Here is a 26240-nt window from a genome sequence, read left to right as displayed (position 1 = left end):
GGTGAAACTCGGGGACCATACTGGGCAAGAAACGTTGGTGTGTGCAGAACGCCTTTACTTTAAGAATCAGGAAAAGAGGCCCCAGAGCACAAGTCCTGCACTTTGTGGGTTTTACAAGCTGAGGTCAGCACAGAAAGGCAGTCTTCCAAGGAATCTACTTGATGTCAGTTGAGGTCATTCATTTGAAGGGTGTAGGGACAAGGATCACAAGAATGACTGAAAGGTCCCATGATGGATGTGGTTTTACTTGTGAAAAGAGCCTCTTTAGCACATTGAAATGTCTCTTAATCACCTAAGTGCTCTAGGCAGTTAAGTGAGTCCTGCATGAGTAACTTGATTGCAGTCACTTCCAACTCCAATACAGTTTGTCTAGAGATCTTTTTTGTGGTTTGATGTCCTTATCACACACCAGTGGCAGCATAAAGTCCACTTTCTACTGTATTTTCATGTTGACTCTTTTCTTGCCACTTTGAGGATTGCTTTGAAATAGAACATAGCAGCCGTTGTTACCTTTAAGTATTAACAATCTGGCACGTATGTTAAAGTTTTTTTGCTTCACGATTTCAAAAAGGATGGACTTACATTTCTAAAACATCTGTGCATTTTACGATCCAGAGGGGACCATAGTTTGTGAACTTGTGAACCTATAATTATCACATGGCAGCCCCCTTAACCTATCATGGATGACGATGTTGCAATTGTGACCCAGGGGTTCTCGTCCAAAAATGAGGGCTTTACATGTATAAAGGCTGTACCCACAACCACCACATGATCTTTCTTTGCTGTTTATGACACTGATATTGGCGCTGTCTAAGGTTGCTTCTCTTGGTCCCAGCTAGTCACTAGATGTCTCAGTCTTCCTCGTGTGTAGTACTGAAAAGGGTACCAATGCACACAAGAGAACACCAGTCCCAGAAGCTTCCGTCTGCCTAAAAACTCTGCCTTGATCGGAGTCCCAATGAACCCTATGAACTTTAATGACAGCGCAGGGATAAAGGTTGATTTCTTTGACGGACTGCCCCAAGTAGTACAACAATTCTATTGCCCTACCTGATGTAGGTATGTTTAGTAAGTGAGCTACCAGTTGAGAGCAGGCTGCTGAAATCAGCCAATTGTACAGACAGGAAGTAAATATTTATCCCTATCAGGTGACAAAGGCTGTCACTATGGACATCACCTTCTGGAAAACTGTGGGTGCAAATTGCAGCACCTTAAATTGAAGGCAGTGTGACGAACCGAGAGTATTTGTTTTGTTTGTTTATTTATTTGATATAGCGCTAGTCCAAATCCTCAGGTAGCTGGGCGCAAGCAATACAAGAATACTTAAGAACGTGGTTACTGGACCGTACAAGTATACTTAGGAGCTTGGTTACAGAGAATACAAGAGGAGCTTGGTTACAGAGAATACAAGAGGAGCTTGGTTACAGAGAATACAAGAATACTTAGGAGCTTGGCTACAGCATTGGTATGCATGGTATACTTAATTGCAGAGCAGTAGAAGAATACTTAGAAATTTAATTCAGGAAGATAGTCATTTACTATCTTTGTCCCTTCTCCACAGGGGAAAACCACCCCCTTTGAGGCAAGGGAGGTGAGCCTGATTAGCAAGACCCTCCACTAGGGGTCTGAGCAAGTGGAACCTCACTGGGAGCGACTCCCCTCTAGGGGACAAGGACTCTCACTCCCACAAGGAACTCCCTACACAAGCAACATTATCTACCTGTATTGGATTGCCTTCAATCAGAAGTAATGTAGTTCCTTTTGTTTGGCTTCAGGTAATGCTGGATCCAATACGACACCTGAAGATAAACAGAACGCCCCTTTGAACGTGAACTTGTATGCAACATGGACAAACCAATCGAAAAGAGGGAGAGATAGCCATACGCAGGGGAAGCCCTCTGACATAGCTATGTCTTGAAGGGGGAGTGGAGCTGCAGAGTCCACGAAAGATTCAACTATAAAGGAAGATGCCAGAGACATAGCACAACAGACTGTAGGGAAACTGCTGTTAGGATGGAATACTGGAGACTGTCCCGGGACTGGTGGCCTCATACCCCCAGGGCAGGACAAAGACTGATATGTTTGGGATATTTCTTCTCTGTGACAGATAGTGAGCTAAAGACTCTGGGTAAGTCTCTCGTAACCAGGACTAATGTCTGGCAGAGGGACTCCCAGGACCCCCCTTGTTAATTTGCATATTTAAGTAACTTTGGGTCTCACCCTAAGTTAGTAGGGGAATCCAGAAGTGGACCCCTTGCTCACTATTCGTAGAGAGGCACAGCTCCACCCTACTGATGAGTTCCAACCAGACCGAAACACGTTTCTGGGGTTGCTGTTGGTACTCTTGTTCAGATGAGAATTGCCTAATATTTCGGTCCTGGACTGCCCCAGGGCAGGACAAAGACTGATATGTTCGGGATATTTCTTCTCTGGGAAAGCTAGTGAGCTAAAGACAATGGGTAGGTCTCTCGTAACCAGGACTAATGTCTGGCAGAGGGACTCCCAGGACCCCCCCCTTGTTAATTTGCTTATGTAAATTAACTCCCATAAGCGCTCAGCCTAAGCAGATTCCTGCCTCGCACACCAATATATCCATTAGCTTAAAGGAACTATCTTCTGCTCCCAAGGAAGATGTGGTCGAAATCCTACCCTCAGTTAAATGTGCCCATATTTCCTTCCAGCTTTCCCAATCTATAGAACGTGGCCGTTCGGGGCTTAGGGGAGAAGGTAGAGGAGCAGCACACACACTGGGTTTTCTTGGGCATGGTTTATACATGCCTTGGTCTCAAAAGTCTGGGCATAGACAGTCTGTGTCCTTAAGCACAAGTCTAGGGTTTTGGGAAAGCATGACAAAAATGAGGAAACCAAAAAAGGTGAGGTTTTTGCTTGCTTTTTGGTGAGATTTTACGAATTTAGCAAATTTGCATTTCTGACATAAAACCCCCTCCCAAATGTTGTTGGGGGTCTAGGGAAGTAAGTGGAAAGGTTTTGCTGCTCGTGTTTTTTGGGCATGGCTTCAACATGCCCAGGCTCACCATGCAGCGAGTACATTCCAGACAACTCTCTGGTGCAGCAAACACCTTCTCCACCTCTCTCTCCTCTTGGAGAACTTCTCCATCGCTTTTCTCTGGTTATCTTTGGAACTGTAGGAGATAACCCACAGTCAAAGGGGGCTGGGATGGAGCATGGTACACAGCTACCTCTGCTCATTCCCCACAACAGCAATCAACTCTAGGTGCAGAATAGAACAGAAGATGAGACAAAACACCAAGTAACAAGGCCTCAGAGAATGGTCAATCTCCAAGCACAAGTGGGTGCAGGAATAGACATTCTGGAAGAGGGACTGGAAAGCACAGAGTGACACAACAGGATTGCATGGAAGGGGCAAGAGAGGTGTGCTAAACCATGACATGGCTCAGCTTTTCAAGGGTTTGGGATGATACCAAGGACAGGAACGGGCTAGTTCAGGAAGGATGCACCCAGTCCCAAAACCAGGGTGAGATTTCAATAACTATACATTTTCAACACGAAGTATGTTACTGGAAAGCCAGTGAGACAGACCGGAATATGATGTAAATATCAAACATGGATAACAGAGAGTCACAAAATGTTCTTTGATAAAGTGAATACATTAATTAAAAACTTCACACATGCCAGGTGCACCTCCAAGGCAGATCAGGTCAAAGGAGGGGGGGGACCTACTCCGTTTCCAGGGGCCAGGAAGTCTTCAAAACAACTCAAATTTAATTATAGAGCAACAGTTGGCAGTAGAAATGGTTTGCAACAGGAGGATTCAATTTGAGCTTGCAAACTAGCAAATACAGGGCAAAGGTGCGGGGGCGAGAAGACTTGTTCGCTCTGGTGGCGGCTAGGAGGGTCAGAGTTCTGAGCGGAGGACAGTTCCACTTCTGCCGAGTGACTGTACTTTGAAACACATTACAGTCCATTCAAAGACATGAAGTCCATCAATGTACATTTAAAGGACACTATTTCTCATCACTCTTCCAATGTGATGACAGCTATTATGCCCACATAAACGGTTCCTTTGTCACCTGCTCTTACGGTAGACCTTGTTTCGACTGTCTGTACTGGCACATCACAGTATGACCAGCATGCAGAGTCGAGGCCCACAGCCTGTGTTCCAGACGTACTGATCCAATTTCCACGCCCCGGCCAGCAATAGTGCAGCAGCATTGAAAGCAGACCTCAAAGGAGCCTGTGAAGAACGTGATAGGCCAGAAGAGATAGAATTTCCATAATCAATGCAGGATAGCACTAAGGCTTGTACTAAAGTATGAAAGTGAAATAACAGGCGTTAACTGCCCGCAACGCAAACAGGTGGAAGTTAGCCAATTTCACTAAGGCATTAATACGAGGAATCGAGGCAAGTCGTGATTCTAACATAAAACCCAACAATTTCACCAGCTGGGAAACAAGGAAACAACAGATTGAGAACCTGGCTGGAATTGTCGCATGAAAAAAACAATTTAAAATGATTGGCTGACCATTGAAACGGGACACTAAAAGAAATGTCCTTGCCTGGTTCAATTTAAAAAAAAAAACGCCATCCAGGCTTCGATCCAAATGAGACACTCACCTATACGTGACATCTGCCTCTGAAGAGATTCTCAGATCCAATTTTGTATGTTGACATATTGGTGCATATCAAAGTCAAATTTAGCAACCAAATTACCCGATGGCACCATATAACGGTTAAACAGCACAGGCAAAAGAATTGAACACTGATGGACCCCAAATGTAGTCCTAAACGGTTCAGAGCGATTCTGTCCCATTACCACCAACTACTGTCTGGTATACAGAAATGTCTGAAACCACTACAAGACTTTTCCTCCAATTCCCATCAGATTCATTACAGTATCAAGCAAGATATTATAAGCAATGGTATTGAATTCCACGGATAAATCTAAAAGACAACCAGAACCACCAGCATCCAGAATTGTGTACACATCAAGAATGTGTACAGTAGCTGTTTCTGTACTGGACATAGTGCGAAAAACAGATTGGGGCTAATAACTGTTGATTGGTTATCCACTCAATCAGTTGGTCAAGCACTGCTGCTCAATACATTTCCTTAGAAATGGCAAATCAGAAGCAGGTCTGTAGTTGGCCATAGCTTCCATTTCCAAACGGTTTAAACAAAAAAAAAAAATATATATATATATATATATATATATATGTGACACATGCCTAATTTTTTGAGAATTGGGAAAACTGGTCTCAATCGAAAGGTGGGCCAGTTGTTTAGAAAGTGCAAGAACGGTCAAAAAATTATAAGTTACTCACCATAGTGACTAACGTACTCTTAGTCCATAGTCTCCTTTCCTCCATACTGTATGGGCATCCCTTCCAAGGGACGGGAGACGAAACCTTTTTCACCAGAAAAAACCTTCTTCCTCTTTAAATTTAGAGGCGCGCAGGGTTGCGGCCCAGGGAGCATGCGCTGCCCTGACTTCGCCCTCCAGCACCACACCTCAGTCCCCATTGACACGTCGACAATAGATTTAACATTGCCTAATGACACCAACATTATTAGGGGGGAGGTTGGTGGGACGTATGGAGGAAAGGGGACTATGGACTAAGAGTACGTTGGTCACTACGGTGACTAACTTATCATTACTCTTACGTCCCGTCCCCTTTCCTCCATACTGTATGGGCGATTGCAACTGATTGTAGCCCCTAGGGTGGAGAGGAGACCCTCCTTAAGCAAATAGGTTCCTGAGAACCGCCTGTCCGAAAGCCGCATCAGATCTAGAGCCGGCATCCAAACAGTAATGCTTGCAGAAAGCCAAGGGAGAGGCCCAAGTGGCCGCCCTGCTTATGACTTGCCAAGGGACATGGTGTTGGAATGCGATGGCCGTTGTCTTGGCCCTGACTGCGTGGGCCTGCATGTTGGATCGGCTTTTGCTGGCCCTCATACGCTTCTTTGATGGCAGAGACCATCCAGTGGGATATGGAAGCCTTAGAGACTTGATGGCCTGGTCTTGAGCCTCCGAAAATGACAAACATGGCGTCCGATTTACGAAGCCCTTGGTAGTGTCCAAGTAGAATTTCAGGGCACGCCTGACATCCAGGCAGTGCAGCACGCTGTGCTTCATCCTCGTGGAAAAAACGTAGGAAGGACTATATCCTCGTTCGATTGGAAAGCAGACTGAACCTTGGTCAGAAATGCCGGGTGTGTCTGCAGGACTAACTTGACCTAGTGAAAGGTAGTATACGGTTCCGAGGCGACCAGTGCCTGTATTTCGCTCACTCTACTAGCCAAGGTGAGGCCAACTAGTAAGGCAGTCTTGATGGTGACCAGCCTGATGTCCACTGACGCAATTGGCTCAAACGGTTTGCGCACGAGGGCGCCCAAGACTATGTTGAGGTCCCACACAGGGTGCGGTCTCTTGACTGGCGAGTAGAGCCTTGCGAGTCCCGACAGATGTTTGACTATAGGGTTGGAGGAGAAAATGCCTTCCTCTTAGTTCCTGTAAGCCCCAATGGCTGTGAGGTATGTGCGGCAGGTGTCCACTTGCACGCCTGAGTGGGCTAGGTGCGCAGAAAAGGAGAGCACATTGTCCAGAGTGCATTTCAGAGGGTTGATTTCTTTGAAGTCTGCCCAGAGGCAAAATCTGATCCATTTGCTCTTGTACTGGTCCCTGGTAGCTTTGCTCCTGGCTCCCTGTACGATCTCCAGATTGGCCTGTGAGAGGCTAAGGCGCTGAAGCGTTACCTGCTCAGGTACCGCACTGTGAGTGCTAGTTTCTCTGGCGCAGGGTGGATGACCCTGCCCCCCTGCTGTGCCAGCAGATGTGCTGGGCCCGTCGGGAGGTGTATCAGGGGCACATCCAAGAGGCTGAGGAGCTCCGAAACACCATGGCCTGGCCTGCCACCATGGAGCTATTAGAATGATGAGGAGTTGGCGAGACTCCTTGATTTTGCAAATCACCCTGTGTATCAGGGGAGTTGGCGGAAAGGCGTAGGTTTTCATGCCGGTCCACTGGATGTAAAATGCGTCGCCCAGAGAGCCGGGGCCCTGGCCTTTCTAGTATGCGAACTGGAGACACTTCTTGCTGCGCCAGGTGGCAAAGAGATCCACCTGGGGGTGACCCCACCTGTTGAAAATCTCCCGAATAACTAGGTTGTTTAGCTGCCACTCGTAATTGCCCACTCCCAGTCCGCTGAGCCTGTCCGCTTCCAGGTTGGATTCCCCCGGGAGATGGACTGCCGTGAGGTAAATGTTTTCCAGGGCCCACTCCCACATGCTGATCGCCAGTCTGAACAGCAGAGGGGATCTCGTGCCTCCCTGCTTGTTGACGTAGTACATGCTGGTCGAGTTGTCCGTCTGGATGAGGACACCCTTGCCCCTGAGAAGTGGTAGGAATGCCCTGAGCGCCAGCCAGATGACGTTCAGCTCCAGCCAATTGATGTGTTATTCCTGCTCCAGTAACTATGGACCGAGAGCTCATCCAGGGTGGCTCCCCAGCCCTTGAGCGAGGAATCTGTGTTGATGGTGGCGTGCAGAGAGGGCAGCCAGAAGGGCTTGCCCGTCCATAGGTTGCAGTCTCTGGACCACCAAGTCAGGTCCGGGTGGAGAGATGGAGGTTGATGGTTGTTGATCTTCTCGGATTGAGAGCCAAGCTCCTTGTTCCATGAGGCCGCGAAATGCAGCTGAACTCATCCTTAGTCTCGTGTGCGGAATGGCTAATAGGACCACTGAAAGAAGACCCAAGCGATGTTGGTACCACCATGCCGAGGTCACCTCTCTGCTGAGGAAGTGGATGGTGTCATGATTCCTGCCCCTCATGTTCCCAGCCCGCCAAGATGTCAGGCTGGAGCCAGGCCACGATCACCTACATGGCCCTCAAGGGCCTCTCCATCCCTCCAAAGACCCACTTGGAGTCGGACTTGGCGCGTGTGGCACCAGACTCACTCACTCCCATAGGATAACATTGGGGATTGGACTTGTAGTGCATTGATGGGGACAAGATGGATGCCCCCACATATTTCGGTTCTCTGAACTGCATGTGCAGTCTAGTCTTTTGGGTGTGGTTCAGCCCAGAGACACCTGGGATACCCAGAGACTATTTAAGCCACGCCCAGGCTGAGAAACATGCATTGTGTTTTCTGCACCTGCAGCGTGACACTCACCGTGTTCGGATCGGTCTCCAGTAGGCCTGCATCTTTCTTCTGTGCTCAGCTCCTGCAAGAACAAGAACACAGTTAGGAACAGCCTTACCTTGCGGCGCTTCAGCCCATCATTCATCGCTTCTTCTGTTCTGTGGGCATCTTCGACGGTGTCATTCCCATCCTGGCACGCCGCTTCCTAAGGAAAAGGGAAAAGAACAGAAAAAGGCATTAGTAAGCATTCAGCAAATCTTTGCTTATTTTTAAAGGCTGTACGAGCTTCAAACGCTTACCTGAATCCCAGCCGCTCTGGGGAAACTCTTGTCTCCGGAACTTCTCATCCATCTCCAAGAGGGAAAGGACACTCCAGGTTAGCGTGGAAACATCTAGAGGCGCCGCATACCGCGCTTACTCACTGCATTTCTTCTTCATAACCGGCATCCACGCTGAAAATGTCGCGGCACCTAAGAGACAGAAAAAGAACTCCGTTCAAAACAAATACGAAAGGGTCGCATCGCGCATCGCACTCACTCACCTTCAGCGCTACTCATCTCAGCAGCACTTCGCCATCCCCGGACGCCGGCCATCATCTAAGGAAAGAAAGGAACGAAGTTAGAGAACTGTTCAAAAGACTCATACTTACCTGTCGGACTCTTGCCAGTGAAGTAACTAGGCAGCAACGAGCCCGCATCAATCAACACGCGCCTGCGCTGAAAGCAGGACGGAGAGCACACTTTCCAAGAAAACAAGGCCCAGTCTCTAGTCAAGTAGACTCCAGGGAAGGGTTCCAGGTCGTAAGAGGTCAGAACAGGCTGAGTGACATCTCTGTGGATACCAGATGAGCGTTACAATGGTGGCCCTCGATGGCAGAGATTTTGTCCTCTGAAGGGAAGGCCTTCTCGGAGCACACATCCCAGATAAGGCCCAAGAATGTCAGATTCTGTGTGGGCTGCAGCTTCGACTTCTTAAGATTGAGCAAGAAGCCCAGTTTGTGTAGTGTGTTCATAAGGGCATGGTTAGAGTGGTGAACCGCTTCCGGATATGTAGCCCTGACTAGCCAGTCATTGGGTAGATGTGTAGGCCCTGCGCTCTGCGGAGGACCGCATTCATGAGTCTGGTAAAGACCCTGGGGGCCGAGTTGAGGCCAAAAGGAAGGACCTTTTATTGAAAATGGTAGCCCATGATCCTGAACCGTAGGAAAGAATGATGGGGCTGCCAAATCGGGACGTGTAGGTACGCGTCCTTCAGATCCAGGGAGCACATCCAGTCTCCCTTGTCCAATGTCTCCGCTATAAAAGCTGGCTTAACCATCTTGAATTTTTGCAGGGGTAAGTAGAGGTTGAGGGTGGAAAGGTCCAGCACAACTCTCAGGCCCACCTGGTTCTTCTGAATGGCGAAAATCCTGGAGTAAAAGCCAAAGCCTTGCTGGGAGGCTGGGACTTCCTCCACTGCCTGGCTCTCTACGAGCGACCGGATCTCCGCCAAAAGAGTTGCTTTCCCAACCTGCGGGAGTGGAGGGGAAGAGGGAGGAGAGGCTGGGATAGGAAGGCGGTACACCGTGGATACTACGGATAGGATCCAGGGGTCCGCAAAATTCTGGTGCCAGAAATGTGCATGAGAGCAAGCCTGCCCCCACCAGAGACAAGTGGACCCGAAGGAGTGCGTCATGCCTTCTTTCCCTCAGAGTGTTGCTGAGGAGAGGGACTGGAAAAAGCCCTTACTCCCCTGCCCCCTTTTTGTTGCTGCTTGCGCTGGTTCTGAGGTGGCGAGCGGTCCGGCTGCCTGGATCTGCGTTCCTGAAAGCCGCTGAACCCTCCGTACGTATGACCCCTGTCCGAGAGCTGCTGAGATGGAGTGTACGAGGTGGGCATAATCTTTGTAAGGGTGGATAAAGACTTAGCTCTTTGTGAGCTTTTTGTTCTTCTTGTCCAGCTCTTCATCCATGGAGGAGTGGAAGAGGACCCCCCCCGGAACGGTAGATCTAGCATGCGTTCCTGGACATCCGGGTTGAATTTTGTTGCCCGGAGCCAGCCTGTCCTTCTCATGTCCGTGGCAATACAGATGGCATGGCCTGAGGTGTCAATATGGGCCACTGTAAATTCCATGAGGTCAGGCGCCACCAGCTTGGCCTTAGCTAGCCCCGCCTTAAAGCATGATTGGCTGGGGAGTTTTGGGAGGAAGTCTGCAATTTCCCACCATAATCTCTGGTTGGCGGCTGCCAGCATGGCATCAGCATTGGCCTGACGCAGGTGTAAAGAGGCATTGGAATAGAGTTTCTTGCAATACGCCTCAGAGATCTTCTCCTCCTTGCCTAGCAGCGCCTCAGAGGAGGCGGCTGAGGATGACTGAGGCTTGGAGAACAGTGATGCTACAGCGATCACCGAGAAGTGTGGCTGAGGGTGGGCCGACAGCAAGAGTGTATCCCCCTCCATCTGCCTGTACTTGGCGTCCAGGCGACGATTGACCAGCAGGGCTGAGTGGGGTTTGAGCCAGTATGGAAACATTTTTAAATAAATGGGAATAGTTTACTCAAATGCGCCAACCTAACAAGTAAAATACTCACAGGTGAGTCAATTGCGGTTTGTTGTAAATCTTCTTTATTGTCCAATTTAGATTCAATTCTCTGATCGGATCATATTGAGTTAACTTCACTCAATATGTTGATACTTCAATAAAAATGAATAAATCAAGTTCAGAGTTATTTTTGCTCTTTGTAGCAGTTCTATCCTTGTTTTTGTTGCTTAATGTTTCTTAACTCACTCAGTAAATCAGGTTCAGAGTTACTTTTACACCATGTAACAGTTCTATCCTTGTTTTATTGCTTAATGGTTCCTAGCTCTCGACACGCGTTTCCCCACTGAAATTTACAGTGGTTCTTCAGGAGATGGAACTAGTTTTGTAACCAGATTGGTGATTCCATTTACAGGTAATGATTATGGGTGTTATCCTGTTCCTTTTTTTGAGAAAATAGTAATTTATTTAGAACATGTCTTATCTTTTTATCCTTCTAATCTTCTTTAGTCTTATGCCATGATAAGCGTGCACAGAATGTCCTGAGCGAGTGAGGGGTTTGAGCCAGCCCTTCTTAGCCAGGGAGACTAGATCGGTCTGCATAGGAATCCATGATCTGGCAGAGGGGTGTTGTGTGAGGACTTCAGCCAGAAACCCCTCTGCCGGCTGCTGGACCTCGGTTTGGGGTAGGCCCAGATACTCCGCCAGACCAGCAAGACGTTCGTGGAAGGCCCTGGCTGAGGATGGCGAGTCCGGATCCTCCTCCTCATCCATATCCTGCGGATCTGGATGATGCTGTGGAGGAAGTGTAGTTGGTGCCGGAGGCTGGGGTACAGGGACTGCGGCCAGAGGCTGAGGAGGCAGCAGAGGTTGAAGATTCGGCTGTGGCGCCGGAGGAGGCAGCTGCGCCAGTGCCTGGGGCACCCACGAAGGCGTCTGTGGTAATGCTAGCATGGCAGGAATGACTTCCCTGATGGCGTCTTCGAGGATAACGCCCATCCGAGGTGACTTCATGAGGCCGAGGAACCTCTCGAAGAAAACCTCCTCACAGACTGAAGCGGTGGCAGGGGGTGCTGACGGGGTAGCAGGAACATACCCTGTCCATACGGATGCAAAGGAAAGCTGCCGTGTGCTTAAAAGGGGTAGACTGTAGTCCCACCTTGACACTCCTTCGCCGAATTCCTGGAATGGCGTCGGACGGGTGTCTCTCGCACAGCAGCCATTTTGTCGGGCTGCATGCCACGTGCCTGCGACATGTTGCTTGGCCTGCTGGGCCCGGCCTCCTCCAGGACTCTTGCGTGTGGATCACGAGGCCTACCCTGCTCCTCGGGCCTAGGCCCGGTAGGTGTGACAACCTCGACCCAGGGGTCGGTAGAGCTGCATTTAGGCGCCGCCTCTGACGTATTGCCGGTATTAGGGTATAGCCCTTCGACCATGGTGCCGGTATAAGGGTGGAGCCCCTCAGGTGAAGACCAGGTAAAAGAACCTTTTGGTCCCTCAACACCAGCACCGGGAGGATCCACGGATCCCTCGGCCAGGGAGCCAGTAGCTGCAGCAGCCTCAGTGCACGTGCTGGTAGAAGGGCCTGAGCGGTCCCTCCCGCGCAGGAGAGTCCCTGGGAAGGAGTCTCCCTTGTAGGGTGCGATGGAGAAAATCGGCTCTACTTTAGGCCTGTTCCGATGTTTCACAAAGTTCTTGAAGTCCTCTGGAGGTGACCTCTGGAAAAGTTCCCTCCACTGGGCTAGTCTGTTCTTCAGCGATTTTGAGGACAGATTGCCAACCGTGGTCTGCGCCAAGGCAACGTAGGCAGAGGGCGTGGGGGTCTGAAGTAGTAAAGAGCCAGTTGCAGGATGGACACCTGCTAAACTCTGTAGATGTCGGCATGCGCCGGGGAGGAGCGTGAGGAGCCTGAGGACCGAGTAACAGAATGAAAAAAAGTCAAAAAAGAAGACAAAAAGAAGAAGTAGCCACGCGTGCAATTACATGGCCGAAGCCAAACTCCGGAGCACTGGTGAATTTGGCCTGTTCCCGTCGATGTTGAAAAGGGGACTGAGGTGTAGCGCCGGAGGACAGAGTTAGGGCAGCGCATGCTCCCTAGGCCGCACTCCCACGCGCCTCTTAATTTAAAGGGGAAGAAGGTTTTTTCTGGTGAAAAAGGTTCTGTCTCCTGTCCCTTGGAAGGGATGCCCATACAGTATGGAGGAAAGGGGACGGGATGTAAGAGTATGTCTATTATCTTAGATGTCGAGCAGACAGCACCCAAATAAAAAGTTGTAATTGTATAGTTTATAATTGGGCTAATTTCTGTAAAAGTTACACAAGACTCGGAGCAGGAATTCCACTGGTGCCCTATGCTAGGATGAATTGCTGTGTCGTGTGGACGTGAGCAGTGACGCTAAACAAACAGGTGTGATGCCAGCGACTCATGCTTTGCTATGCAAGGTATGCAACTCTAAAATGTAACTAACACGCAACTCCACCAAAGAGAAACCAACAAACTCTACAATAGCACCCTTTACAACTGCTCTACTATTCTCACACATCACGTCGCACATCGACCACATTTCTTTACTCTATCAGCCACCGTACCACAGCCCAACACTAAATCACACAAAGGCAACTGCCTCCAGTGTGCTGAATAGCTGAGACCTGCCTCGTAAAGTTGCTCTAAGAACAATTTCTGCTCGGCTCCCACAAATCATTCTATGCCGCTGCCACCTATTTAACTTGCCGGTTCCTAAAGTACAAAGAGACCATATAGCAAAACCAAACTACTAAGTACCGGATCGGTAGAAATCTTTCGTAAATAACTAAGATCCACATGTTGGTAAATACTAGCTAGCTAAGCAGCATATGTTTAGAGAAAAAAAAAAGATGTTCTGTTTGATTCATAAAAGTGGTAGAAAAAAGGTTAAATCAACAGTGTGCCGATAAAAAAAAATAAGACTTGCGGGGTGCAAAATCTTCCTTGCACATCACTTCCATGGGCCATCTGGCCCGTATGCTGCATCAACTTGGCGCCAGCATATATCAATCACCTCTGCACACATTTAAAGAGCACACATGTCAAGATGTGGACAGCAAAGCTACCATTTGATAGGGTTAGCTACACTGTCTTCACCTAGAATGTGCCCAAATTCTGTACCAAGCCTTTATGTAAGATCCTCAGCCAGAGATACGACGTTCTTGCAGGTGATTAAGTTGGGTATGAGCAGGGCTTTAAGTGGGCCGGGACTAGCCAGAGCCAAGCCCCTGCAGGCTCAGAAATCTTGTTCTGAGGCAGGGCCCTGCCGGGGCTCACTAATCTCTCCCGGCCGTTAGAGGACAGGGCATTTTTTCTAATGACTGAAGCTCTCGCTCATGTGCGAGAGCTTCAGATTTAAGAAAAAAATGCCTTTCATCCATAATGGTGGCGCCTGCACCTGCAAGGCATCCCTTCAAGCAAGAGAGGCCCATGGGCCGGTGCCACCATTATGAAGAGAAACGTGAAGCCGCTGGAAGCAGAGGCCGTTTTTTTCAAAATATTAACGCTCCGGCAAATGAGCGGGAGCTTTAAGATTTTGAAAAAAAAGGCCTCTGCTTCCAGTGGCCTCACCTTTTCAGCATTAATGGTGACGGTGCCTCTCCCCAGCTGGCGAGGGGCAGCGCCACCATTAAGGCTGAAAAGACGAGACACTGTCCCCTGCCAGGCAAGCCTTTAGAAAACAAATGCAGAGAGGGTGCTGATCTCTACAAAAGGCTGCCTGGTATGTAACCCATTTAGCCAGCGGTCTCAAGGGGGCGTGGCCTAACAAGACTGCATGCGGCCCCCACCGTTAGGCCACAACCCCTGGATGAGCCCAGCTCATTTTTCAGTCCCACTTAAGGCACTGGGTATGAGGAACAAGGAGCTGTAGATTTCGCCCCCCCCCCCAGTGGCCTGGACTGTAGATGGCCAGCCTTTTTGAAGTACTGCCTCTTAGGAAAGAGGCAAAGTTAACTGAATGGAAAAATAGTGTTGAATGTACTTGAAAGCTTAATCTGCACTCTAGCGTTGCTTGGGTATAGGCGACGAACAGAGATGGGCATTGCCGCCATCAAAATCTTGAGTTACAAAGTTGACGGATGATCCAACCAGTTATCTGACGACCACACCCACTCACGAGAACGAAAATAATAAGTGCTTATTGTTGCAAATAATCAATTAATTTACACATGTAACAGACATCCTAACCTTCGCGTTTATCATTGATTTTTTAAAGAGTTAGCATCTGCCACGTGTCCATATTCACGGAAAGACAAAATACAAATTAGGAATTTCAGCCAGCTCGAAAAAGAAAAGTGAGAGTATTCCCAGCTTTCATCGCCGCATCTGCAGGCTCAGTGGAAAAGGTTAAACATGGAGAGGGGGAGAGAGATTGATTTTGGGGGGAGACAGTAGAGATAAACTCGGGACACCATCATCCGAGGCAAAGTCTTTAGCGATTGTCAATAAACAATTGTGTCCTCCTTTAAAGATTTAGTTTTGTGTTGCGGTACTTCACTGCCACCAAGTGGTCTTTGCAGGGAAGGGGAAACAATCGTAGATGACAAACGAATAAAACGTAATATCAGATTCACAAAGTAAACTTGGGTTGTGCAAATTAATGCTGCTGTTTTAAAGTGCAAGTCAGTGTTTTTTTCAGCTGTGAATTAACACCAGGGGTATCACTATACCGTGTGTCAGACTATGAAGAGGAGGTCAGGACATATTGTCTTGGCCACCATGTTCACAAGCTGCAGTTTCTCCATCATGTTTTAGACCTTTTCAAAACAAGGTAAAATTAAATCACTCTAATAAATAACAATACAATAATAAACAGGCTGGATTAGAAACTATGTCCAGATCAAGCAGACTTAGCAATACAAATATGAAAAACCAATATACGTGTGTGCCTGTGTGGCAGTTTTCTATGCTATTATGAGCCACTTCATTTACATAATAGTAGGGCCCCATTTAAAGGTTGTTGGAAAGAAGCTGTTGCTTTCTTCCACCAACCCCACTAGCTCTCTGCGAGCACACCTGTTTTGGAGGTGGAGCTACCACTGGCTATGCTTGCCACATCTCTGCCCCTGCCTCCACCTGCATGTATTAAGCCTCCATTAAATAGAGTGGCAGAAAGTGCTGCTCAAGTCACTAAAAGTGAGATGGTATTGGTGGCGGTCAGTTTTGCTACCAACACTTCTGGCTCTGTTTGGTAGCCCCCCTCACATTATCTTGCCTGATATCAGGGATAGCAGAAAAATACCTTTTGCTTGATTGCATTTGTGGGACAGTGGAGGGAATTCTTTGGGTGTTTCAGAGATGGAGAGGAGAACAGGAGCGAACCATCCACCAGCATCTCCAAGCAGACCGAAAGTACCATCTTGTGTTTCAAGAAATCCACCTGGTGAACATTCTTTCAGCAGACCCAGGACCGCCAATGGGCTGTCATTAGAGTCGGATACAAAAATGTGACAGTGTTTCTGCCTTCATGACTGGCTTCCATGAGATGGAGTTAAGATGTGGTTTTACTGGCCCAACGGTCTTTAAAATGTCCCATTTCTCACAAACAGGTACTCCTGGTACTACTCTGTTTTCTGCGTACAGGACATGGCACAAACAGTGCAAAAGTTATTCACACACAGAAAATACAAGAAATCACATGCAGCAGAAGTTGAAACTTCCCTGACAGAGGAAAAGTACAATCTGGCTATCGGAAAAAGTACTTGTACACAAAGAACAGGAATCACAAAAGGATCAGAACTGATGGCTTCCGTCACACAATGGACAGATACGTCATGGTCAGCAACAGTGCAAGTTATAGGACGCAGCAAGTCCTAATTCCCTCACGGGCACCCATAAATCACAGTCTAGGTAGCAGTGCTGCAAAGATTCCAAAAGTACACAATATCCTCATAAATGCAGCACATACCGTTACTATATGCATAATACAAGCAGAGGCTTCTCCCTCAAACAGAACAGGCACAGGAACATAATAGGCAGGAACCAACACAGGCTTCCCTCAAAGAGGTACAACATAGACCAGGGTATTGCAAGCTTTCCACAATATGCATCAGGAACCAGTGGACACTTTGCACAAACAGGTAAATAACAGTACGTCATTTCAGCCTCATCAATTGATAAATAATACCTTACTGGTGTCTTAGATTCTTACATGTGGTAATTGGATAATAGAAGTGTTTTACAATAAAGTGGATGTAAATACATCCCGCCATGTCGGGCATGTTGTGGAGTTACTTGTGTTACTCTCATTTATTATTAAAAAATGCTATTATCCGATTACCACTGTAAGAACGTAGGACAGATGAATGAGATATTATTCATCAATTGATGCGGCTGAAATTACATACCGCCATAATGGAAACTGCGACTTAAATTGGGCACAAACAGCCAAGACGGCTAAAGAAATGTATTTTTCAATAGAATCTCAGGGTCATGCTTACCTGGGATTTTATTAGACATGGGATATTATTGAAGTTGTTATCATAGAGTAAGAAGCCTTGACAAAGGCGTTTGGCGAAAACACATGGCAATAGTGCCGGCAATAAGGGTTATTTAACACAGGTTTACAACTTCCTTTACAAATCATGACAATAATTATTATTAAACAAATGTTTACAACTACAGGCTATATAATTCATTGAGTGCTAATAAAATTTACAAAAAAGAAGGTTTGCAGCAATTTTGCAATTCAACGAGTGTACCAGGGAACACGGACAAGGGAACTATTTGCATTACAGTATTTCGTTTTTTGGCAGTTGGGTTGTAACATGAGGCAAGAATCACCAATATCTAAATAAGATTAAGACTTAGAAGATCAGTAGCACAGATATTTTTGACTGGCAACCCATTGCCTCTGGTTTTGCTTGGAAAGCAAGCACAGAAAATTACAAATTAATTAAGCATTGTTAACGATCCAAGACATGCTAGATAATGCGTACAGCTGTGAATTATAGATAAATAAATTCAAATTTCAAATAGCGTGTGGGCCTAAAAGAAAGCCTATTTAGTCATGAAGTCGTTTTAAAGTTGCATGAATAAGTATGCATAACTTCCACTTGAGAGCAAATGCTGAAACAAGTTAATTGTGGGGGTCAGTTCACAGAGCAAACCCTTCCAGTATTACTTAAAACGTGGTATATATCAGGTTGTTCATGCTAATGAAAATGTTAGAAATGTGCTGCAAGAACAGCACTCTTTGACCTGTTCTGAGATTATGTGGATAAAGGCTCTTTATTCCTTTTTTGCTGAATTTACACAAGGCCCCGCCTGCACCCAACCCACCTCCTTCCTTGCTTGCTTGCTTGCTTGCTTGCTTGCTTCTACCTGCGAGTTATATTTCACCTAGCCCATGCTCTGCCACCAGACATTCCAGGAGGGTTCTACCAGGACTCTTGACTTTCCTGGTGTGAATGCCCTGGACCCGACATTGTTTTTATCAAAAAATGTTCCTGCTAGGCCACTGTGCTGGTCTTTGAGACAGACTATGTATTGTGCTGCTCAAAACATGCGTCAATAGGCAAAGGCCATGCTTCCACTCCTTGTTAGTGACTCCTAGAAACTTGAGCATTGCAATTCTCAGCAGGGCACCTCCTAATTTGAGGAAGACATTATGCAGCTACTTTAATGCAGATCGGTTTCCAGATCTTTTGTAATTCTTGAAAGCAGAGGTAGAACCCGGGTATTCGGCGCACCCTGCTGGCCAGCACCATAGGCAGCTGCCTAGTTTGCCTAATGCTTGCACCAGTCCTGGGTGAGGCGTACTCGAACGTCAAATACACTTTAAACAAACACAAACACGAGGTGTGGAAAAGGTACCTGTTGCAATTTACAGTACATCTGAAATGGTCAACATTTCACTGTACAGTATCAACATTCGAGCAAAATAACACAAATCTAATTAATCTGTACCACCAAATGTGGTTCCATGTGTTAATATCCCCGCAAAAATATCGCCATACAAAAATATCGCTATATTTTTGCGGCGATATTAAGGCATGGAACCTGTGAAGGGTGTGGGGGCGAGGGGGAGGGGAGACACCCCAGCAACCCCTGCATTATTTTTAAAAGGAGCGGGGAACACCCCCGGAACCCCTGCTCCCAAAAACTCCAAAAATGATCCCTCCAAAAATATCACCTATGGCCGTTCCAGACGACCATGTATCCGGCGATATTTTTGCTGGAGATAATATGTAGTGATACCCCAAATGTCATCCCAGGTGTATCCATGATCTGGGCTAGCGTTTTTTTATTTTATTTTTTAAATAGATGGTCTGTTAGTAACACACTTGTATCATTTACACGTCTTCAGATGGGCGGGTTTGGGTTAGTAGGTAGAGAGAGAAAATGCAAGACAGGTTAGCTATTGTGTTGATGCTTGCAGACTACAAGCACCCTGAGCGATGCACACTGCTGCTTTTAGGTGTTGTGTGTCGAGGGCACAGGGGCTCTGGTGCCCAGAGGGAAGCCTCTGCCCTGTTGATGCTTGGATGCCTGAATGGCCAGGCTTATAAGGCTTATTAAGATAGTTTGTCTTGTCATGCCTCGGTCTTCCCTCCGTTTTTTCGCACCTAGAAATACTTGTGTACAGGCGCGTTACAAATGACATGACATATCTTATCATGCCTTAGTAAGTTGGCTCTAGAGGTGCAGTATGCCAGTGTCCGAGGTCTGCTGGGGTGGGGGATATTACATTGGTCCGGGGGAGGCTTGGTCAGTGTGAATGTGATCTGATTGAGGGTGGAAGTTGTGTGTTAGTGGATATGGTAATCCATCATGTGGTGTACGATTGATGCAGTGTGCATGACACATGACTTTTCAGGTTAGCGAATGACAATATTTGGTAGTTAATCACATATGTGCGTTTTGAGAATATAATTTCCTAGTATGAAAAGTTTGTTTGAAACCATGCCATACTTCTAAATAAATGAAAAGCATCTATAATCTATTATTAAATGATGTATCGAATTGTAAACTGCGGATCCATCCATACTGATTTCAATAGGCCGAGCTGTGCGGCCAAGACAAGCTGCCGTCTAGGCTCACCAAAGCATCTGCCCTCTGAAGGTTCCAAGCTTTACGCTCTGCCCCAACCCTCGGTGAGCCGGGTTATTTAGGGGTGTCGCACTCAAATGGAAGGCCACATTTCTGCGCGTACTCACGTTGTATGCCCTTTCCATAGTGATGGCGAAGTAGTACTCCCTCCTGGGGTATCTGCGCTCGCAGATAAACACGTGATTGCATATCCTGCCCTTTTCTCCAGTCTGCTTGGTGAACAGCTTCTTGCCGATCATTTTAGAGGCAATGTCCTTCACTTCTTCTGGTCTGTAAAACAATCAGTGATAGGATATAGCATTGAGAGCAAAGTCGAATTAAAACAAGCACATCAGCTATAAAAAGTGGCACTATCTCAATGTCTTAAACACTTGCAGCATGGGTTGCCCAGATTTTCGGAACCAAAACCCTAGTCCATTTTTAAATAACAGGCCTTGAAAAAAAAGGAGCTCAAGGCTGAGAACTGAAAAATATATACACAAATCTGAACGTTAAGCCTACAGGAGGACTGGTTAATCAGAGTGCTTTAGGGTTATTGAAACCATTTCAAAGGCAAATTGTGTACTTGAGGGCACTAATGAGGATACATTCTGATGGTTGCACACTCGGAACAATATTGGGGCACTGAGTGTATGTTAAAAGGATGCTTCCTTAACAGAGGACACTGCAATCTGGGGTGAGTTAGTAAACGTGTTCACTTCAGGATCAGGAAACAAGTCATCAGGATTGCAGGTATTGGGTAAGTACATTAGGTTAAAGGTGCACGGAGACATTCACGGCACCCTTTATCTCAGGCAGCTCACTTCCAACTGACAATCACAGAACACTCAAAGGAAAAAAAAACATACAGCAGTCTATACCCAATATTACCATAGCTCACAGCACAGACCCAAGGGGAAAAGCACATTACAACACATCTCCCTCCTTTAAACCATAAAGCAAACAGAGCAAACGCAAGATGAACTTACTGAATTTCTAAATTCACTAAGACCAAAGTCTCTGAAACGGTCGTCTCTATTCAACTCCATTCCATCACCACAACAAGGAGAAAAACTCCCACTCAAGCACAACCCCTCCCCGTCCTTACACGTGGAGCACCTCTGGACAAACCACACTAAACCACTCCACAGTCTTCGCATGTTGGCCAAAGACCAAGACACTCAAACGAGGGAATCAGCCCTAAACACTGAGAACTGCTACCACCTACCCACTTGCAACCAACTACCATCAGCCTTCGACCATTAGTGCACAAAAATCGCGCACCTTGTGTCTGACACCAATCCAACCACAACTCCTCCGCGACATATACACGAGTTGATAGTGCTCAAATCCACGCTGGTTGTCATAAAAGTTCAAACCAAATCGCAATGTGACAATGCCACACCAAGAACACAGACACGGAAGCACATCCAGTGTGAGGCCATAGGGTGGCATAACCCAATTTAGCTATAAGGGCAAACTTCCCCAGTGGCCGCAACCATGGCATAAACACTCAAACAATTTAGGTCTCCGAAGCTCCAAAATCAACTACTGGGGGTCCAACACCCAACTGCTACTGCTGGGTGCCCAACACCTCAACACATTCGGCATCCAACACCTACCGCCCAGTGAGTGTCCAACTGTCCCATAACTTTAGTATTGCAAATGTGGTTAGAAAATTAACCTTTAGCACATATTAAACCATCATCAAAATTAATTACATTAAATTGCAGTTCAAAGCACCTGCTATACTAGTATATATTTTTTTAAGCTATTAGCTCTAAAAAGATACACGTGATGCAAACATACAATTATTACAACCATTCATCTAAAAACAGTAGTAGAAAAAAAACAAGATAGCCTTTCAATACTAAAATGCATCTATTATTAAAGGACTGCATCACCTTCCCTAAAATAAGCATGCGGCATACACTTATTACAGATCATTCATCTAAAAAAAAAGAGAAAGAAGAAATCAAGACAGCCTATCAATACTAAATTGAATCCATTATAAAAAAGGACCACCACATTTCCTAAAATGAGCACCTAACGGGATCCCCATCACCTAGAGCTTATATTTGATAATTGATTAAAGTGCAACGAGTCTCAGTGCCTGCCTCTAGATATTAAATGCAGCTGCCGTAATTACCAAATTACCAAAGATTCATCCCCATATAAACTATTCCAAAATTGTCACTCAAAATGAATTCCTCCTTAGTTATAATCAGGCCTCCAGATAAGGTGCGTACCAGGCCTTTTTACGCATGAAAATCTTGCAAATACGACAGCTTTTTTATTTTCCTGCTACATTTACACACAGGTTTAGAGCAGAGGGCAGTGCAAAGGTCAGGTTACTTGACAGAAACCAGAAGGCTTCTTTTGATTTTTATCTACATGGATGTAATTGAAAGCCACCTCTGAAACAGAATGTATTTCTCTGAAGCCAGCTAGGTTTTTGTGATTGCAACATTTAAATATATACAGGAGAGATCAAATGGCCAGACCATAGAGAAATAATAAAAGGTGTATTCTGTCACAATGCAGAAAGCTTCGTTACGGTAAGGATTTCCATACAGTTTGTGCATGCGTCGCTGGATTTCACATACATTTTACTCTCTTGCAAAAGAGAAAAGTCATTTTTACTCTCTTAAAATCACATTTACTCTCAAAGTTTAAAAACAGGGAGTAAAATACTCCCACCTCAAAATCTTATCTGGAGCACTGGTTATAATAGCCCTTTAGATAATAGACTTTCATTTCTGGGCATGAAGTGAGGACGTGGCGACTGGTCTCTCGATAGCTTGCATAATCAGCATATTCTTTCTTTATGTGGGTGGTTCGACCAGCTTCCAATATATTCTCATGTGGGGAGGATATTAAATCAAAGATGGGTAATAAATCATCGGACACAATTTGGGGAAATAGGAGCAGGTTATATTCAGCCAAAAGCCTTGTGCACAATATTCCTTATATCTCTTCTTAGCCGATAATGTATCTATGTTATCAGCTTTGTCCAAAGCTCTTGTTTTATTTTTTAAGTATACATGTGCATTAGGAGAGTTCAAAGTCTGTTCCAATGAGACACCTTTATTGCTGAAATTAGTCAAAGCGGTCAGTTGCAGTTCACAGAGAAATGGATTAGAACCCTCCTTAGAATAGTGGGAAGCAACAAGCCTCAATAAGGAGTGTGGTGCATGCTGTAGAGATTGTTAGGTAAGAAACAGCTTGCAATGCTGAAGCAGCCACAAGGAGCTTATCAAGGGCAAGTCAAGTTCGCATCTCAATGCCTCTACCGGCACTGCACTTGGCACACCCAACAGAGTGCAATATCTTTCCCTCCATTTTTCAAGCCATGATAATGACGTGATGACAGTGCCACTAGGCCATAGAGCACTTCAGGAATGATGCTGGTAAGATAAATGTTAATAATACCCTCAACGTTATATCCACCTTTATTGGCTACAAACCTTGTTATGAGAAGCCACTTTTTAAGAACTTTAGGAATCAATAAGTGACTGTAGGACTAGATTTGATCGGCCCGCCCAGATAGATATAACTATCTACGATTGAAGGGCAACACTATTTTCAAATTGAATGGGATGAGGTTCTGCCCCCTATGATTACGATTTTAGTTTTATAATTGTTAATTTTCATATTATTGGTGGAGTTATAATTGGAGAGTGCATCAATGGAGTGCTGCAGGCCTATGGCGGTGTAATCCAGCAACACCGTATCATCGCCGTAGCCTATCCAGGGAACACGATCTCCTCTCATTAAGGGGGGGCGGGGAGAGGAGAACACACATTTCGAGCAGACCTTATTTCCTCATATATACATTAAAAACCCTGATTCGTGACAATGGCCTGGGTAATGGCACCATCCGGATTCCCCAATGACTCAGTTTGCTCCACAATAAAGGCTGCAAAACTTAATCGAATGCCTTTGAGAAGTCAAATAAAACAGTTTGTTTGCTCGATTCGGAACCTCTGCCATGGCGTAGTGAAGTGCACAGATGTTATGAATGGTGCTGTGTTCTTTTCTGAATCCTGTCTGGAAGTCTTAATATACCATTTCCTTCTGCCCATTTACAAAGTTTTTTCAAAATAGAGAAAAAGATTTTTAAACTGGTATCCTGCATGACCAGGAGCCTGTAACTGGAGGGATCAAGCCTGTCCCCCTTTTTAAACACAGGAATCAGAATTAACTCCCTCCAACTAGCAGGCATGAAATCACTTACTAAAATGTGTTGAAAAAGCTGTTCTAGTATGGACGCCCAAAACATTTGGTTAGTTTTTATAACTATGCTAGAGATGCGGTCAGGTGCCCGAGAACTGTCCAATTTCTTTATGACTTCTAGGATATCACTTTCAAACCCAGACATCGTTACACCCAATTGGCCTATAACTCCAATGACACAGGTTCACCCAACCCCACAACATTCGGGGCGTCCAACACCCCTAAAGCGGCACATAGGAAGGCCTGAACCCCAACCAAACAACTGGCAATACTCTACCACCCCACATTTTCATTGGCCGCCCCAACTTAACTAGTGGTTTGCTAGGCCACAAGCCAAGTTTACCACACAGGAGGCACAACACGCATCCTCAGCCCACACTGCACGCAGTAATCTGACAACAAAGGAACACAGTAAATGAAGGCATCATTATCCTTAACCAGTCTGTGCCCTCTCCTAAAGTCCACATTGTGCTGTTGGTTTCCTGTGGAGGTAAATCATTACACATAAAACATGAAAATGCCGAATTGTTCACATTTGTTAGCTAACAGAGGCCACGTCATGCTCATATCACACCATCCATACTACTCCAGTGTCAACTATGTGCACACCAAACGGCTCTCAAATCAACAGGCCTCACATTACAACTGAGCTCTAGTTGACTAAAAACTACTCAAATCCCAAAACGAACATAAATGCCAAAAATGCCTCGTCGCACCAATCCCCTGCAAAATTAATGGGTCCTCACCCACAGCACGCCATGGTCAGCTGGCCCCATAACAGTACTGACAGAGCGCACACACGCACACTCTGACACCTCACCAGGACTGGTGACTGGATCCATAACCGGATGCTCACCAAACAGACATCCAAGACCAGTGCCACAGCAATGAAAATTCCTCACAACAAGAAACGAACACGAGCACTGCTTTAGACAGGTGGGCCGCCACCACGTCTGGTGACCGCCGCCTTGTATCCATAGAAAACTGCACCCAACGACAGGTGCACGCTACAATCCAATTGGAGCAGTTGCTCAAGAATGCCCACATCACATTTTGACTCAAGCCGCCGGCCCGAAACAAACTCTGCAAGAGAAACACAACAGACCTCAGGGCCCACTTAACTTTTCCAGTCAACGCTCACACGGCTCCCTGCTGCATCGGCCCTGCTACTGCCTGGGCCCACAACCCAGGTAAGTATCCATCAAATGATTTCACCATGCACTCGGAGGTAAGTGATCATCCACTCCCCTGGGTTGTCCCGAGCCCAACGCTATTCGAGAGACTAGCACACTGTCACTTTGCTCGACAGTTCGTCGCACAATGCTGCAGCACAGATTCCTCTAGACCATGGATCAGCTCCTCATTCCTATTTTTCACTTTACTATTTCAGCCCCTTGCTGAAACGGCTCTCCTGCACCCTGTAGAAATTATTCTCTTTACGCTCACAGGAACGACTGGTCTTCTGACCACAGATGCCTCTGGTAGTGTCGCATCTTACCAGATGCTGCACTACTCTTCCACCCTCTGACTCCTCTTGACTGGCTGCCTGCCACTTGACCGGAGAGAGTGCCTTCTCTTTGGCAGGGGGAGGGGAGCCGTTGGGGGAAGGTCCGGTGGATTCCTCTCACAGGTGACCGCTGTCTCTTCTTCTGCTGTCCCCCTTGAACAGCAGACACTGATTTTCTGACATCTTCTCTCCGGTCCTTTCAGGTCCCCTGGGTTCTTCAACCAGCTCGTCGCCAATGTTAAAAGGATGCTTCCTTCACATAAGACACTGTAGCCTCAGGTAAGTTGGTTAACCTTTTGACTTCAGATTCAGGTAACCAGTAATCAGGATTGCAGGTATCAGGTAAGCACATTAGGTCAAAGGGACAGACATCCACCAGCATCCTCGCACTCTCAGGCACGCTACAATCCAACTGGAGCTGTTGCTCACAGCACAGACCCAAGGGGAGAAGCACATTACAACAGTATACTCATCTTTCCTATCACTTTTAGGGACCCCTCTGCTTCACACCCATCATTCATTGTATTCACCCACTATTGGATCCCCCATTACGTTATACTTGTTCTCCTTAATAGATCAACCCATCATTTCTCTGCAATCTTTCACCTGTGCCTCTATTTTCTGATCTTCTGGCAGCAATAAGATGCCTACATTTCCACTGTTTTGACCTCGGACCTGGCAGTCCTTGCAACTGTAACTTGACCTGCATTCACCCTTTTCTAGAGAACCGATACAATAAAGATCTAGCTTCAAAGCCTAACCTAGCCTAAAAACGTTGCCAAAGTTTACTGGGACATGGTG

General features: G+C 46.4%; 1 protein-coding gene across 1 annotated transcript in view; it reads right to left on the bottom strand.

Moving 5' to 3' along the window:
* Positions 1-26240, bottom strand: part of SUCLA2 (succinate-CoA ligase ADP-forming subunit beta) — a 753371-nt gene that overhangs the window by 469431 nt on the left and 257700 nt on the right. The window contains exon 4 of the mRNA XM_069640760.1: positions 19825-19987. Within this exon, the coding sequence (XP_069496861.1) occupies positions 19825-19987 (163 nt within the window). The remainder of the gene's footprint in view (positions 1-19824; positions 19988-26240) is intronic.

Source organism: Ambystoma mexicanum, chromosome 7q (genome assembly GCF_040938575.1).
Source record: "Ambystoma mexicanum isolate Mex_15411 chromosome 7q, UKY_AmexF1_1, whole genome shotgun sequence".
In the NCBI taxonomy this organism is placed as follows: Eukaryota; Metazoa; Chordata; class Amphibia; order Caudata; family Ambystomatidae; genus Ambystoma; species Ambystoma mexicanum.
The sequence above is the reverse complement of the archived record's forward strand: the minus strand, read 5'-3'. Positions and strand labels throughout refer to the sequence as shown.